Source organism: Lissotriton helveticus, chromosome 3_1 (assembly GCF_964261635.1).
Source record: "Lissotriton helveticus chromosome 3_1, aLisHel1.1, whole genome shotgun sequence".
Classification (NCBI taxonomy): Eukaryota; Metazoa; Chordata; class Amphibia; order Caudata; family Salamandridae; genus Lissotriton; species Lissotriton helveticus.
In genome coordinates, this window is record NC_136061.1 from 422100630 (window position 1) to 422119055 (window position 18426).

Below are 18426 nucleotides of genomic sequence, written 5' to 3' on the forward strand. Positions count from 1 at the left end.
TTGTATCACAAACAATAAATACTTGTTGTTCGTTGAGGAGAGGACAGCGGTGATGTGGCCCTCTAGTATGGCCCCCTACGGGTATTCCCCAGTATTGAGTTTTCTTACTTGGGGTGTGTTTGCTTTACTGTTTTGGAATAGGGGAGGGGGAGGACAGAGTATGCTGGCAAGTTGGGGATGCTTCAGTGGGAGGAGGGTGGGAGTGGGGGAAATGGGATGTTAGTTAACTATATGACAAGAATGACCATTAGAGAGATATGGAAAGTCACTTCGACACGAATGAGGGAGGGCGGGGGGTTCAGGGTCGTTCACACGGTGCATTTGGTACACACATATTTAAAATTTAGCTATCTTAGCAACAGATGTGACGCTTGGCTGCCGAGACTCAATAGATTCTATGTAATATTGGTAGCAGGTGTCACATGCGGTGACGCAATCAGATGTTTTCCTGGCTAGTTCGGGCATGCGTGCTACGATACCAACGAAGCGCAGCTTACACATGACAGAAACTGACTTAAACATTCTCACATGGAATGTACGAGGGCTGGGGGACCCGCGGAAAGGACGACAGGTACTGTCATACTTGGATAGCCATGCTATACACATAGCTTTTTTACAGGAAACTCATTTCAGCCCCCAAACCAGTCACACCTTCGCCTGTAGATGGGCAGTTCATACAGCCTTCACTTCCTACTCCACATATGCTAGAGGTACTGCGATTCTTATAAAAAAAGGCACACCGTTTACCCTGGGAGGTGGTAAGCAAGATACTCAGGGACGGAGCTGTATACTGGGGGGAGGCTGGGACACATGGCGGTCATTATGGTGTGCTGCTATGGACCCAATACAGATGACCCTCAGTTCTTTACTGAACTATGGGCCGCCATTATGAGCACAGGCCCAGATCATCTAATTTAGGGCGGGGATGTTAACGTTACACTAGACCTAGCCATTGATAGGTCGCATCCGGCCCCTCACCATTACATTAAGGCAAGGACTGCACTACACACGACGATCAGGGATCATAACTTGATTGATACCTGGAGACATCTTCATACTACCACACAAGAAGGAACCCACTTCACGGCGCAGGCACGGTCATGGGCAAGGCTCGATTACGTCTTTATATCGCCGCAATTTTACCCTGCACTGGTGAGGGCACAACACTTGGCCAGGACTTACTCAGACCACTCGCCGGTAAAGATTACGCTGAGGGCCCTAGAACTAGGTCCACAGAAATCTGCCTGGCGCCTACAACCTACAATGCTTCTAGACACTGTGTTTCAGGAGGAGTTAAGAGAGGAAACTTTAGATTTCTTCGAGCACAACAGAGACTCTGTGAGGGATGTGGAGACTATCTGGGACGCCTTTAAGGTAACCTTAAGAGGGATTTGCATAGCAAAAAGGTCAGGGGTGCTGAAAAGCACATTGACGAGATTGAATAGTTTGGAAACCGAACTTAAACTCCTTGAAAGATCCCTAGCTGATCGCCCCGATGACAAAACCGTATCGCTAATCCGAGAAAAACTTACGGACTACACTGACGAGGCCTCTAGGGAGTCCAAATTTAGAGGTAAGCATTGGACGGCTCGCCGATATGGCGAAAGTGAGAGATCAGGGAAAGCCCTCGCTGCAACAATTAAGTTTACGTGCCAACCCAAAATTGTATTAGAAATTGAGGGATCGGATGGACTGGTATATAGGGACACTTAATGCTTTTGTAACACATTACACCACACTCTACACAACCACGAGAGCTGGGAAACTTCACTTACATGAATATTTGGAAGACATATCTTTGGGTTGGCTGAGCGATACACAAAGGGCTTTCCTGAGCGCACCGTTCGAACTAGACGAAGTACGTGATGCTATTATGCATATGCAGTCGGGCAAAGCCACTGGATTAGATGGGATTCCAGTGGAATTCTACAAAACGTACATTGACTTCATGGCCCCGGTACTGCGGGAAGTCTATGAAGACGCACTAGAGGTCAGCCACCTACCCCCATCCATGCGCGTCGCTCTTATTACGTCGCTATTAAAACCAGGGAAGCCAGCGAACAGTTGCGATTCTTACAGGCCTCTGTCGCTGCTAAATTGCGACGTGAAAATACTTGCTAAACTTATTGGTACCCGCATCAATCTCCTTCTCCCTACACTGATTTTGCCAGATCAATCGGGCTTCGTCCCTGGCAGGGCGACCACACATAACCTACGCACATTCTTCACCATAATGAATACTGTCCATGAAGACTTACCTATGGCTGCCATATTCCTAGATGCCACCAAGGCCTTTGACTCGCTGGAATGGGACTATGTGTTTCAGGTGATGGACCAAATGGGCTTCCCGGCAATCTTTATATCTTGGATTAGACTGTTGTATGAGTCACCAGTAGCCAAAGTGACTATTAATGGTAGACTATCCCAGGAAATTCCCATCACCAGAGGCACGAGGCAGGGATGCCCCTTATCGCCCCTACTATTTGCGATTGCTACCGAGCCCTTAGCAGCGAAACTGCGGCAACATCATAAGGAAAAGGCACTGCAATGCAACCAAAGACAGATATTGATATCGATGTACGCAGATGATATCACCTTATATGTACGTGATCCCAGACAAAATTTAAATCCCATTCTCCTGGAGTTTATTCGTTTTGGCAAACTTTCTGGCATCCAGATAAATTGGGGCAAATCATGCCTGTTTCCCCAGCGAAATTTGACCTAGACTATCCCATTGCCTGGTGTGAAGGAGATTTCAAATACTTAGGGATTAGAGTGGCAAAGGATAGGGATGAATTATTAAGGATTAATTATGGCACGACCATGACTCGTATTATTGACAATATTACAAGATGGGTCACCTTAACTCTGTCAATGGCAGGTAGAGCGTCTTCAATAAAAATGGTGATTTTGCCACAATTACTTTACCTATTCCTGAATGTTCCATTCTACCCTGGAAGATATTTCTTCCAGCAGCTTAGATCGGAACTCACTCGTTTGATATGGGGTGGGAAGACGCCCCGGCTCAAATGGGATACGCTCATTAGGCCGTACAATCGGGGCTGATTCGGTATTCCCGATTTCGAAATGTATTACTACGCTGCTCAGGCTCACTATGCATATTTTTGGATACACCAAGCTTGGTGCATGCCCCAGGTAGGGGTGGAGCACTGGCTAGCCCATCCGATCCCAATAGAGGGGGGTTATATGCCCCTACCCATGGAAGAGATCGGATGCCCACGACGGTAATGAGCACAGTCAATGCATGGGCTCAACTACGAACTATACTAAACATAGATATGCTCTACTCGCCGATGTTGCCTCTCGTTTACCATCCGGACATGCCCTTGCTAGAAGAGACAGTATTCCACAAACTGATCGAACGCATACGTGTCACAACATGGGGGGACCTGTACCATGATGGAATATTCCGCACGCTGGACCATCTATGTGATGGCACGCGCCCGTCTCCCCTTGACACTTTCCTGTACATTAGACTACGCCAAGGACTGAAGGCGCTCACGCCTGACTTTCCTAATGAGCCTCAGGCTTTTGCGCCACTACAACGTATCCTCCAAGATGAAACACCCAAAAAACTGGTGTCAACGATTTACAGAACAGTACACACATTACGAGAAGTACCGCCACTCGCGACCAAAGCAAAGTGGGATCATAAATTGGGCGTGGTGCTTACAGATAAACAATGGGAATTTGGCTTACAGCAGACCGAACGCATTTCATCGAGCAGCAGATTTAGAATAATACACTATCAATTCCTACACAGACTATATTACACTCCAGTCCGCATGCACAGGTTTCACCTACGTGACACTGACACCTGTGATAGATGTCGCGCTCCAGGGGCTGGCTTTTTGCATTTGGCGTGGGAATGTGACGGTGTACAGACCTATTGGCGCCAGGTGTTTGCAGCGCTGTCTAAGATGATAAATACTGAGATAGAGCCCTCGCCCATACTGGCTCTCCTGGGGTCTGTAGAGCCGATACATGCGGTACACCGCAAATTTACCGCTCTAGCGTTCCTTGTAGCTAAGAGGAGAGTGGCATGTAGATGGGGCAGGGGCAGAGCCCCGAAATTTAAGGATTGGCTACGCGATCTTACATACTGTCAGGAAATTAACACATATTCTGAATTGTTACCGGTTTCCTCGAGGCCGGCTGATATTTGGGCCCCATTGCAGTGTTATCTCCTAGGGGGGAACGACCCCAACGATGCAGAGCTACCACATTCCGCACAGACATGATGCCCCTCTGCAGCGGTCCAGTGAACACCCACGCAAATGATAAGACACAGGGGGTTGGGAATGTGATGCCACATTATGAGTTGACTGATTGGTGTTACCCTGCAGGCTCTGCTGGTTTGTCTAGAACGACATGGATCATTTTGATTGCTTACTCCTTGCTTAATGCCCTATCAATCACGTGAAGATTAATCGCATTGTCTTGAGTTAAATTGAAAAATTTGTATTGCTGATTGTCTACTGTTGTCATGTAGAGTTTGCATTGATGGGCGATCAGGGGACGTATCTGGGAAGATGTCTCTCACCATAGGCACGATGTACTGCTATGCATTTCATACCCTGCTGCTGTGGCTGGCTAAGTGTATGCACTGTTGACTATATGCTATACTGTGTGAAAATAAATGCACCTTTTTGTTGTACCTCTGACAAAACTCAAAATAAAGTTTAATTTTTTTTTTAAATCAATAAATAAATAAATAAAAACTTGTTGTTCGTACTTCAAATTATATGAACTATTTTAAATAATTAAAAAAATAGTAGTGAAGTAATTCTTGTAACCATTTCTTTAAATGTAAGTAAAACACTGAAAGCTGGAAAACAAGTTAATACAAGGTTAAATCCTAATTCCAGAAAATGTCCCTGTTTTATTCCAACTGCCTCATGTATCCCAAAATGTTTTGTACAATAATCTAAAAAGTGCCTAAGTGTAAAGTGCAATGTGCTATAAACATAAAAATAATAAAATGTATATTGTTTTCATATTCCTGGATTTCAACATGTTCACTCATTATTTTTCTGACTCATGTATGCTTTACTGAGGTATTCGGGTTCGGAATGTGCACACAGATGTTAATAAATCTTATTTGTGCAAATAGGCAATTATGGTTAGATATAAATCAATCGGTTGTTAATCCATACATTACATTTTGGACATAAGCATAATCACTTATCATCAACTATTCAACATATGTGTGACTATAGCCATGTCTAGCTAGCAGCTTATATACATATATAAATATAAATAAATAAATACATAAATAGTGATTACTGCCAATAAATATGAGTAAAATACTAAACATTCCTTTGGTATAATCCTAAATATATATGTTTTTATAAGCCCACTCTTTGCTCAAATAGTTGTTCCTCACGTTTTCGACCAATTCCTGCATATACTTCATAACAGTGATTTACTCAATATCTTAACTCAAGCACATGTGCAGATCCTCTGTTGCGTTAAGCCCTAATGGGACTTTAGAGTCTAACTGCAGAATATATCTTGTTTCCAACTTCCTCAGTTGTGTGACTCTGTCACCCCCCCATCTACTGGGAGGCACTGCATCTATTACATAATACTTGAGGTTTGTGTTATTTGAATTGTGCTTTTCTTTAAAGTGGCGCGCCACTGGGTCGGTGTTATCTTGGTTTTTTATGGCGCGCAGATGTTGAAGAATACGCTAAGGTACCTGCAGAACAGGGCAGCCTATATACTGCAAGCCACATGGGCATTGCAAAACATATACAGCAAATTCTGTTCTGCAAGTTAAGAGTTTGTTGATTTTGAACTCTATATCACTGAAAGGGGTATTGTAGGTGTTTTTGTTTATACCATGTGTACATGCCTTGCACATTTACATCTGTAAAAATCTTTTCTCATCTGAAACCAACTTCCACTTTCAATCACCTCTGGGCCTGTCCTGACTATCTTATCTCTTGTTGAGGGCGCTCAACTATAGGTAATCGATACTCTTTGAGGAAGCAGGGATCCAATTATTGGGTCACAGAGTACCATGGCCCAATTGTTCTGTATGATTTTCTGTATCTCTTTATGTTGATTACTATACATAATCATACGAAACGTATTGATTTTTTGTTCCTTGGTCTCACACTGTTTCTCTCTTAAGATATTAATTCTGCTAAGCTCCATGGATCTCATAATAGCTTTGTCGATCGTTTTCTCCTGGTACCCTCTCTCTTGGAATCTTGCTTTGCTATCACTTTGAGCTACCGCTAGCTCACTATTGTTACTGCAAATCTGCCTTAATCGCAGCATCTCTCCATACTTTATGCTATTTATAGGATGTTTGGGGTGCATACTACTCGCATGGAGAGTTGAATTGCCAGCTGTTTTCTTCCTAAAGAGCCGGGTCTCGATCTTGTGATTTTTTGATATACACTTGGGTATCAAGGAATTCAACTGAACTGGAGCGAATGGTAGCAGTAAACTTAAGATTGATGTCATTAGTATTGAGGGTCTGAACAAATTCCATAGTTTCACATTCTGTTCCCTGCCACACAACAAAAAGATCATAAATGTAACGTCGCCACATTTTTACATTTTCCATCATATATTGTTCGGACTTGCCCATGAGGACCAGCTCCTCCCACCTGCCCATATGTAAGCAGGCATAACTGGGCGAGAAGCTGGCCCCTATGGCAACTCCTCTAGTCTGTTGATATAGTTGGCTATTGAACATAAAAATATTATTATACAGACAGAACTTAATCATCTCTATGAGCATATTACTGTTGCGTTCAAATTGCTCAGATCTACGTGATAGTGTCTGATTGGCTCAATTCCGTCTGTGTGTTCAATGCTCGTGTATAGTGACGTTACATCCAATGCAATTAGTAGGTAGTCATCATGCCATTCAAATTCTGAGATTTGTCTTAAAAATCACCTGTGTCACGCACATAACTCTGTAATTTCTTAAGATAGTCTTGAAGGAAATAGTCAATATATCTGGTGGTATACTCCAATAGGCCATTGCTGGCTGAGATGATTGGTCTGCCAGGGGAATTATTCCGATCTTTATGGATTTTTTAAATTAAATATAACGAAGTAGTAGTTGGGTTCTCTTTTTTCAGATATTTATATTCATCCCAGTGATAAGGTTTGCCTGTCTCCATGTAGATAGCTTAACATAGTTCTCTTTGTATGAGGCACTCTGGTTATAACACAGCCTGTCATTGAGCTGGCTGTAAGCTTCCTTGTCATATAACTTTTGTGGCCAGAGCACAATGTTACTCCTTTTGTCACTGCTGCGAACTACAATTTCATTGTTTTCTTTTAGCTTTTTTATCAAGTGCGTGAAATGCTGATCTTTGTTTATCATATTGCCCTCTTTCCTCGCCATAACTTTATTAAGTTTTTTAATCTGTGCTGTTGTGGATTCATGAAATAAATTGATGGAGTCTCTAATCATAATAGGATTAAATGTAGATTTTGGTTTAAAAGGAGTCAATAATGTGTCTCTTATGTTTTCACAACTCTCTGGAACTGAACTAATGTCCATTGCAGTGCCACTTGCATTTTCATTCCACAATTCTTCTATGATTTGGAGAAGTGTTTGATCCATTTGCGATGTTGCTGTTGTATCGTCAATGAATGGGTCTCTGTGAGCTCCCATTTGCTCTTGGTTTGTACTCATTTGAATATGGTATTTTTTTAACTTTAGTTTTCTGACCCCTTTGTAGATGTCTAATCTAGTAGTCGCATAGTCAAAATTAACTCTTGCAGCATATGATAGTCCCAAATTTAAAATATTAATTTCTTGATTCGTCAAGGTCACTTTGGTCAAGTTAATGATTGTGTTGTTAGGTTTTTCAGTCTGACTTGTTTGCGTTACCAAATGTTCCTGCCTCCTCTTTTGTTTGGTTTCCGAACACCTCCTGTTTGCCCTGCGCCTCTGCCGGCACTTGTAGTTGGCATGTCTCCTCTGTTGTTCCTTTGCTGTGGCCTCGGACGTAAGGCTTGTCTTCTTTCTTGGCAGATAAAATGTAATTCTTCCCCCGGTGAGGGTTTAGGTGTTTGACTTTCTTCACTCAATTTTCCGCATTTCAGACTCAGATTCACTTTCTCCCAACGAACTTGCCTCCGATTGTGATGTATCTGTTTGACCTTTCTGACCTCTTGGTATCCTGGTTTGTCCATCCACACTCTTAAATTTAGATGTCCTGATTGCATCATAGCGTTTAGCAATCGTAAATATCTGCCCTAACTCGTAATCATGTTTGTCCCTTAAGAACTTTAAGGCCTTTCTTTCCTTGATTTTGTCCTCATCTTGTTTGATTTTCATCATCACCTCCTTACGTAGTTTAACTTGTTCGTCCTTCTGTTACATTTTGTCCAATTCATCATTAATATCGTCTATTTCCTTCAATAACTTTGCTCTGTCTATATCTGCGTATTTGAGGAGTATGAGAGTTTGTTTCCTGGATGAGTCAAGGTTACATTCTGCCCATTCTCTTATGAGCTCCGGATTGGGGTCTTTGTAACTGGGAGCTTTGAGGATTCTAAGCTCCCTAGGTATTCTCCCCACATCAATGTATTTTTGGAGGGACCGTGACTCCCACCATTTGTTTTGTTCAGCCTTCATCTTCTTTTCAAGAAGCCTAAATGTGTCTTTTACAGAATTGTTAACACTTGGGTTGCTGGCCACTCTTGCCGTGGCTTCCGTAGATGCAGGCAATACGTAAAAAATGTATTTAAATGTGTGCTGACCAGGTGTATGGTGTGTGATCAAGAGCACGTGTTGCTCGAAACGCGTTACCTGAGAGGAGAATAAAACCTACCTTACTGCAGCCTGGGGTCCGTGTCTTCTATTGCAGGAGTGTTTTGCAGTGTTTGGAGACTTGGTTTCTATATATATATATATATATATATATATATATATATATATATACATACATACATATATATATACATACATACATATAAATATATACGCATACATATACATTATATATATATACATTATATATATATATACACATTATATATATACATATATATATACATATATATATACATATACATATATATATATATATATATATATATATATAGCGAAGAATTCCTTAGGAGAAGAAATCAGGGGCCAGAGGGGGATTCAGGGTTAACAACTCGCTTTAATGAAAAGATCCCAGTTGCGGCGAATGCATTTCGGCAGAGTAGCCTTCTTCAGCGCCCAACACTGTGGCTAATCCTTCACCTCTAAGCTCCATCCTGTTTAAAATACGTGCTTGCACCCAAGACTCCTCCCCCTGATGCTGTCGGTACACCTGTGAAAGTTCGTGTTCAGTTCGTAGAACTACACATCCAGCATGCACTGTATCGGCCTGGCTGAGTTGGTGGCGTGGGAAAGAGAGTGTAGACAGTGGGTCCATGCAAGCTGCAGGTGAGTGGAGAAGGAAGCCCCTTGATTAAATCAAAGTCCACGGCTGCTCCCCTGTGCCCCCTCGTACCGCTACCGCCGTTCCTCCCAGGTTCCCAGATGGGTAGGGGCTGTCCAATAGAGACAAAACGCCCAATTGAGATTAAATACCTCCTTCTGCCCACGTTGGCCTGAGGTCCCTGGCTGTCTCCGGAAAAATCGATACCTCGATCACGATAGCGCTGCATGCAGCGTGGAGCCAGTATGAATCCGGGACACTTAATGTAGCAGGGCCTTCTGTACTGCGTCTCTGGCTGGCGCAGAATATATGGCGAAGAATTCCTTAGGAGAAGAAATCAGAGGCCAAAGGGAGATTCAGGGTTAGCAACTCGCTTTAATGAAAAGATCCCAGTTGCGGCGAATGCATTTCGGCAGAGTAGCCTTCTTCAGCGCCCAACACTGTGGCGAATCCTTCACCTCTAAGCTCCATCCTGTTTAAAATACGTGCTTCCACCCAAGACTCCTCCCCCTGATGCTGTCAGCACACCTGTAAAAGTTCGTGTTCAGTTCGTAGAACTACACATCCCAGCATGCACTGTATCGGCCTGGCTGAGTTGATTGGCGTGGGAAAGCGAGTGGAGACAGTGGGTCCATGCAAGCTGCAGGTGAGGGGAGAAGGAAGCCCCTTGATCAAATCAAAGTCCACGGCTGCTCCCCTGTGCCCCCTCGTACCGCTACCGCCGTTCCTCCCAGGTTCACAGATGGGTAGGGGCTGTCCAATAAAAACAACACGCCCAATTGAGATTAAATACCTCCTTCTGCCCACGTTGGCCTGAGGTTCCTGACTGTCTCCGGAAAAATCGTTACCTCGATCACGATAGCGCTGCATGCAGCGTGGAGCCAGTATGAATCCGGGACACTTAATGTAGCAGGGCCTTCTGTACTGCGTCTCTGGCTGGCGCAGAATATATGGCGAAGAATTCCATAGAAGAAATCAGAGGCCAGAGGGGGATTCAGGGTTAACAACTCGCTTTAATGAAAAGATCCCAGTTGCGGCGAATGCATTTCGGCAGAGTAGCCTTCTTCAGCGCCCAACACTGTGGCGAATCCTTCACCTCTAAGCTCCATGCTGTTTAAAATACGTGCTTGCACCCAAGACTCCTCCCCCTGATGCTGTCGGCACACCTGTGAAAGTTCGTGTTCAGTTCGTAGAACTACACATCCCAGCATGCACTGTATCTGCCTGGCTGAGTTGGAGGCGTGGGAAAGCGAGTGTAGACAGTGGGTCCGTGCAAGCTGCAGGTGAGTGGAGAAGGAAGCCCCTTGATCAAATCAAAGTCCACGGCTGCTCCCCTGTGCCCCCTCGTACCGCTACCGCCGTTCCTCCCAGGTTCACAGATGAAACACGCCCAATTGAGATTAAATACCTCCTTCTGCCCACGATGGCCTGAGGTTCCTGGCTGTCTCCGGAAAAATCGATACCTCGATCATGATAGCGCTGCATGCAGCTTGGAGCCAGTATGAATCCTGGACACTTAATGTAGCAGGGCCTTCTGTACTGCGTCTCTGGCTGGCGCAGAATATATGGCGAAGAATTCCTTAGGAGAAGAAATCAGAGGCCATAGGGGGATTCAGGGTTAACATACATACCTATATATATATATATATATACATACATATACATGGAGATGTGTGGCGCAGCGGCCAGGCCAGCTGACTTTGGAGCACAGGGTTCACGGTTCGATCTCTGGCTCAGCTCAGCACCATGTGACTCTGGGCAACAGCTCACTCAATTTCCACGACGACCCCCAGTGCCTTGAGACCGGTAAGGGTGAGTAGTTTACACTTTACAAATACAGATTCACATATACATACATATATATATATATATATATATACACACACACCCCAAAATTGTGTATTAAAGACAAATATGTGTTCATTATCAGAACTCATAAGCTGATGTTTGGAGAAACAATTTCAGCATTTTTTAAATATGTTACCGCTCTTTTTGAGTGATTAATCCTGTGGAGAGACTTATTGGCTTATTACTAACACTAATAATTTTTATGCCAGGGCCACTGCAGAAGTGACTGGCATGTATTACCTACGTACAGGCATTCCAAATAGAAAAAGTCTTTCATCATTATTGCTGGCAACCACTCCTGATGCATTAAGTTGATGACTGCTGGTAATCTTGAATATATGGGGGCCTCTAACGTAATATTTTCTGATGGTCTCAATTACATTACTAATATAATTAAAATATCGTGACTCTTTTATTTGCACATAAAAGTAGCTCTTATTAGATAGCAGATGGACCCCTAGTTCATTCTTTCTGACATTCTTGCCTCCTTAACGATGTGTTTCCTGAGACAAGTACTATTTGTACGACTGAATTTTAAAATGTAAGCTACAGTGTGATTGTTTGTGTATTCATTGTAAAGCTGCTTTATGTTGACCAGATGTTCTTTGTTTTATCCAAAACGACAACTATATAACCCGTAAACCAAGTTCTAGTTTAAGGCCCTACACCAAGTAAGCAACTATCCCTTTGACTGTCCAGACAATAAGTTTTTTTTCATGCAGAAACCAAAAACCTTTGCGGACAAAATATTCTCATTGGCACTTCTGGCACCGCCTACTGACCACGTGCAGGTGGCCCGCCTCACCTGAACGTGAACTTCAGACGTCCAGACACCCTGCTATACCTGCTGCAAACTGTGCACACCCGGCTCTCGTTTGTTGTGTTCCGTGGCTTTTTCTTGCACTGGGTGGCGACGTTCTACGGTTCTACTTCCGTTGGCATTTGCGTGCGTCTGCTTGCAGCACAGTCCTTCCAAATTTCACTGTACTTTACCATAAACGGAAAACCTTTGCACACTCGAAACGAGCCAACTATAAACAAAGTCGCCATCTTGGAACGTGGATCTGTTTTCTAGATGTGGCAGAATTTCGATAAGAATAATTAATCAGAAACAAAAACAAAAAAATAGTATATTTCTGTTTTTTCGAAAACAGAACAGTAGGAAATTCAGTTCTAATAGAAGTCACTATACCTGCAGTGGTTTATTAAATGTTTTCTATTTGATTGTAATAGTCTATAATAATTTATGGAACGTGCATTGTGTTTTGAATTAAATAGTACCCCCAAATTTGACAGCGCCTATTCAATAGACGGTCGAGTGGCGGCCATCTTGGAATTGTTATGTGTGTTGTTCTCTTAAAGGAGATACTGTTTCTAATTGTGAATATGTCAATAAATACATTATACGTTTATTGTTTTAATGATTATATCCAACAATGTTGAGGAATTGTATCTGTTCAAAACTTATAGGTAAATTACGCATATTTTCCTCGAATTGTGAACTGTATATTACATAATAGAAAATGACAATACAAATAGTCTATATTACTCGGCAAAGAAACAAATCTGGTATTGCCCCTGTGCTTCAGAATAAGCAGCAAAACTGTCGTAGCAGGTTACCGTTGCTATCGTTGTCTCCTTTCTACACATATCATTTTCACTGTGAGTGGCTTTCAGGGTGCTTGATTGCTTTAGTCTGTTCCATTCTTGCTTCTGCAACGCCGAAGTTTGCAATACTGCCTGACAAAGTTTTGGGCTAGGCTGGGCTCTCCGAGCAATCGAGCACACTGGTGGACGTGGAGTGTAGGTCCTGCAGCTGGAGTGGGTGGTTGTGCGTGCATAAGATACTCTGCCCAGCCGTGGAGATTGTCTATCGAAGGCGCTAGGCTGGTGTAGAGTGTAGCATGCACATGGTGATTCTTGGGCACGGACAGGGTATCTTAGAGTTGGACTGACCGTTCCTTTACTGCAGTGTCCGTGCTTTACTGTGACACCTGGACAGTCAGGGCTAACAGTTGTGTTAACGAGGTACAGTCCGTGCTGTACAGGAAGTGGTACTGTTGGGGTGCTGAAGGATAGTCAGTGTTCTTCATGTACACAGAGGTGGGGGGGTCCTTAGTCGCATGAAGAGGTGTTCCTTCAATAAAAAAAAGCGTTGCCGGAGGCACACAGAGGAGCACTTATGATTTGGGCTGCTAGGGCAAAGGGGAAGATTTTCTTTTAGTTAAACACGCTGCTACGGAAGAAAAAAAAGTGAGCAGATATGTTGGACTTCGTGATTTTTGCTATCACGTTCCTGCTGATCTTGGTGGGAGCAGTGCTGTACCTCTACCCTGTGAGTATGAAAGGAGTACCAGAGCGTTGAAAGTGGGGTAAAGGCGGACCAATAATGTATTTGGTGATTAGCATGTGTATGTCTGCATATGGCCATTACTTTTTAACTTTACGTGATGTACTGTCTCTTTAACTGGCTTATTGTAGCTAAAATGTCACTTGAGCAGGTGTGTGCTGTTCATTTAAATTAAAAGATGGTTCTCTAAATCCGGATTCTTGACGTGTAAAAGCAGTAATTCGGGCGAGGCAGCGCACCACAAGAAATGTACTACACCAAGGTATGTGGCAAAAGTTGCTTTCATGAGGCAGGTGCGCATCACAGGAGAATAGAAGAACAAACTCTGGCCTTTCCATTACAGACTAGCATTACCCCTTGCTAAACAGATTTCATCCTAAACAATACATCCCCATCGGACCAGCCTTGAACTGTTCAAACAGCTCCCCAAAAATTCTCGCTCAAAGCTTTCTTCAGATCTCATCCATCCACATCGTGTGATCAAGAGACCGGTGGGTCTCGAAACGCGTAGCGACTACTGAAATAAAAACTTGGTGTTTTCTACCCTCTATCCGAGTGCGCATTAAATCCTTTTGCTAGGAACTTGGTATATATATATATATATATATATATATATATATACACAATACAAGATCCCATTCCCGAGCAAAGGACACAAGTTTATATCACCAAGAAGTCATATTGAATGGGACTACTCACAGGTTTTACTTGGTGTCTGACAGAACGGCCTTAGAATTTAAGCTTGCCCTGAGGAAGTCGATGGGCGACACACCCAAGACGAAACACGTGTTGGCTACATCTCGACTATATCGGCTACGTTCCTTTGCTGTCATGAGCCACTTGTAAAGAGTTATGGCTTTGCACAAGATGAGAATATAAAGAAGAAGGATATAATACGAATATTTGGATTGAAATCTTCTTGGACTAACTTCTTGATGATACAAACTTGTGTCCTTTGCTCGGGAATGGTATCTTGTATTGTAACTTGCACTTTGTGCGCCAGTGGGCACAGAGGACTTTTGAAAACGTGGGTGGCCGTTTTCTAACTGTTCCCTCGAGCATTCCCCAGATATTATCGATACTCCTGATTATGAAATCGCATTGCGCAGAGTATGACCTAGCCACATTTCAGAGTTTTATTAAATATATATATATATGCAACAAGGCTCGCTTCAACCACAACTTGCACACAGACTTGCAACAAGAAGACGAGGTAGACCCAATTCAGTGCTTAATTTTATTCCAGAACGCCACCAGCCATCACGACGCGTTTAGGCAGATCCCTGCCTTGATCACAGGACGAACAGCCTTAGAATTTAAGCTTGCCCTGAGAAAGTCGATGGGCGACACACCCAAGACGAAACACGTGTTGGCTACATCTCGACTATATCGGCTACGTTCCTTTGCTGTCATGAGCCACTTGTAAAGAGTTATGGCTTAGCACAAGATGAGAATATAAAGAAGAAGGATATAATACGAATATTTGGATTGAAATCTTCTTGATGATACAAACTTGTGTCCTTTGCTCGGGAATGGTATCTTGTATTGTAACTTGCACTTTGTGGGCCAGTGGGCACAGAGGACTTTTGAAAACGTGGGTGGCCGTTTTCTAACTGTTCCCTCGAGCATTCCCCAGATATTATTGATACTCCTGATTATGAAATCGCATTGCGCAGAGTATGACCTAGCCACATTTCAGAGTTTTATTAAATATATATATATATATATATATATATGCAACAAGGCTCGCTTCAACCACAACTTGCACACAGACTTGCAACAAGAAGACGAGGTAGACCCAATTCAGTGCTTCATTTTATTCCAGAACGCCACCAGCCACCACGACGCGTTTAGGCAGATCCCTGCCTTGATCACATGACGAACAGCCTTAGAATTTAAGCTTGCCCTGAGAAAGTCGATGGGCGACACACCCAAGACGAAACACGTGTAGGCTACATCTCGACTATATCGGCTACGTTCCTTTGCTGTCATGAGCCACTTGTAAAGAGTTATGGCTTTGCACAAGATGAGAATATAAAGAAGAAGGATATAATACGAATATTTGGATTGAAATCTTCTTGGACTGACTTCTTGATGATACAAACTTGTGTCCTTTGCTCGGGAACGGTATCTTGTATTGTAACTTGCACTTTGTGGGCCAGTGGGCACAGAGGACTTTTGAAAACGTGGGTGGCCGTTTTCTAACTGTTCCCTCGAGCATTCCCCAGATATTATTGATACTCCTGATTATGAAATGGCATTGCGCAGAGTATGACCTAGCCACATTTCAGAGTTTTATTAAATATATAATCATAACATTGAGAATTTTAAGAGGTCTTGTAAGTGTGAAGGAATTTGAAATTGCAGGTTAAAAATGTAGTTGGTATCCTTAGCATGATTCATGAGGCACCAAGTACAGCAATGAGAATTTAGTGTGGATGATTGGTGGCCTCAATTGAAGCACTGGCATGTCCTAACAAAAAAGTCTGGAGTTTTTAAAAAACAACACATTTTTCAAAATTCCTTTAAAATATTGAAATGAGTGTATTTATTGTTTGTGAGTTAAAATATTTAGTATTTTGTATTCTATATGTATATATGTGTGTCTGTTTTTTTGTATGTTGTTTTGAAGTTAAAATAGTAGAAATAGCTTAGGTCTGGTTCCCTGGCATCATTGGGGGCCCACAGATGTCAGAAGGATACGAGACACTGACTTAGATGGTGTCCCTAACAGTTATGGAGGGGGATTATTATTTTAGTTTGCATCATAGTTCATCTCGTTTACAGTACATAGAAATAGTAAAAGAAGTACAGGAACTTCATTCTACATTGAAGTCGGCCTTTATATGGGAGTAGAAAAAGAAAATCGAGCAAGAGTGTGATTCACCACTTATTTTGCTTACAGTCCCATTTAATTTCTTCAGTGCACCCACCCTTAGAGCATCTCTCTAATTTCCTAACCGATCCATTTTTGTTACCCATGATTCAAACGAAAGAGAGATAGGGGACTTCCACTTTCGGAGAGTTAGTGACTTTGCAATCAAAGACCCAATATAGGCATACTGTTGCTGTCTCAATCGGAGACTGCAATCCTGGATCCAAATCCCAAATAGCGCACCCTGTAGGTCTAGTTCAATGTGGACGTGTACCTTTTTCACTAATAAAAGCAAAGACTTTAGTCTAAAAGGTGAGTAGTGTTGGACAAAATACAATGTGCAACCAGTCACGTCGTGGATGCTCACAACGGAAACATTCAGCAGATGAGGTTGGGAACATTTGCTGCAATCGATGTGGGGTGTAATGAAAGTGCCAACTTAGAATAGAGAGCCAAGCACTTAAAATTTGCTCCTCGAACAGCCTTGTGGGCCATAAGATTATACAGATCCCAAGAAGCTAAGTCAAATCTACTGTTTGTGTATTGTGAGATCAAAGCGAATGCTACAAGGGCAACCTACTCGTTCATATATAAATATAGTATCCAAACCAATTCCCAGCGGCGTAAGCTTGCTTGTGAAATGAGCACTGCTGATGTGGTCGTTGACCAGACTAGAGGCCCTAGTGTAGGTGCGTAAATAGTTGCAAAATTGGAAGTAGGAAAGGGCAAGAACGGGAAAAATATTTGCGTTTTCCGCAGCCACCTTATCCCAGTATGTAATATACCTGGCTAGCAAGAAGTTGCCTAAACTATATTTACCTGCCTTCTCCCATTTCTTGATTATATTCTGACTCGGGGGTATTGTCTTAGAGACCACACTCTCTCAGCAGCACCTGAGGATGTATCAAGGTAAACTGATATTCTTTTTGGAGGCATGCAAGGACATTATAACACGAGCGCTTTGGGAGCTTTGGAATTTTAAGAAAAGCTCGGAGCTGGACGTCAGACTCCGTGAGCATGGATTGCAAATAAAAGCAATTAAATGGACTATTTTAAGAAGCAGCTCAATTAAGCCAGTCGAACAATTGTGGTTTGATAAAAGATCGCCATGGCCAATCGTGCGCCTCAATATTAAACGACACAGGGATGATAACTCTAAACGGTCGCTTCCCGCAAGATCAACCAGCGAGACCTACTAGAATATCCAAGCAGACACACTCGGTCATTGACTATACAATTGTGGATATTGAGCTACTACAATTGATCTCTAGTTTTCAAATAATGCACAGACTAGAGAGTGACCACAGCCCTCACTTAATTGACCTTCACATTTACACGCCAAGAGCAGAGGAATGTAAAAGCCTGTCCAAAACGCCAAGTCTGGACACTCTAAAGAGGTTTGCCTGGAACGGAAAAAATGTTGGTGAAATAATGATCTACTTAAAGAACTCACCCTTGATTATACAAATTCAAAATCTGACACAGCCATGGGTAACTTGGGCGAACATGATCACAATGTTCATTTCCAAATTCCCCCACAGGAAAGACATCATGGAAACACAACCCAAGGTCAAAACAACAGAGCCCTTAGGCTCCGTAGCAGTGCAAAAATGGGCATTCAACCGAGAATTGAGAAAACGTTGTGGAAATGCACTGAAAACGAGCAAAGGTGAAAAGCAACAAATACACCAATTAACCCCTTCGCCGCGTGGCAAATTTCGCCGCGGTGCGAGGGCGTCTGGGCGTGGTGCTCAGGTACGAAGGACAGCTCCCGACCGTAATGAGTCACAGTAGGCGTGTGCTCATGATGGCCGGGAGCTGTCTGAACTCCGCCCACTGATTAATTCTCCCGCACAGGTGGGGAATTAACTGCGTGTGGGCGGAGCGGCAACGTTCAGACGGCTCCCGGCCGTCATGAGCAC

The 18426-nt window shown here is 43.0% G+C and overlaps 2 protein-coding genes across 3 annotated transcripts in view; one reads left to right on the forward strand and one right to left on the reverse strand.

Annotated features, from left to right (window-relative positions):
- Positions 1 to 12328, reverse strand: part of LOC144822572 (interferon-inducible GTPase 5-like) — a 171906-nt gene extending 159578 nt beyond the window's left edge. Inside the window, exon 1 of one of the 2 annotated variants that reach the window (XM_078680269.1) lies at positions 12124 to 12328. The gene's annotated coding sequence lies outside the window, so the exon portion shown is untranslated. Of the gene's footprint in view, positions 1 to 12084 lie in introns of both variants that reach the window. The other variant, XM_078680267.1, reaches the window with a different exon arrangement.
- A 644-nt stretch (positions 12329 to 12972) lies between these two features.
- CYP20A1 (cytochrome P450 family 20 subfamily A member 1) overlaps positions 12973 to 18426 on the forward strand; it is a 252235-nt gene continuing 246781 nt past the window's right edge. Inside the window, exon 1 of the mRNA XM_078680270.1 lies at positions 12973 to 13614. Coding sequence (XP_078536396.1) covers positions 13543 to 13614 — 72 coding nt within the window. The 5' untranslated portion in view covers positions 12973 to 13542. The remainder of the gene's footprint in view (positions 13615 to 18426) is intronic.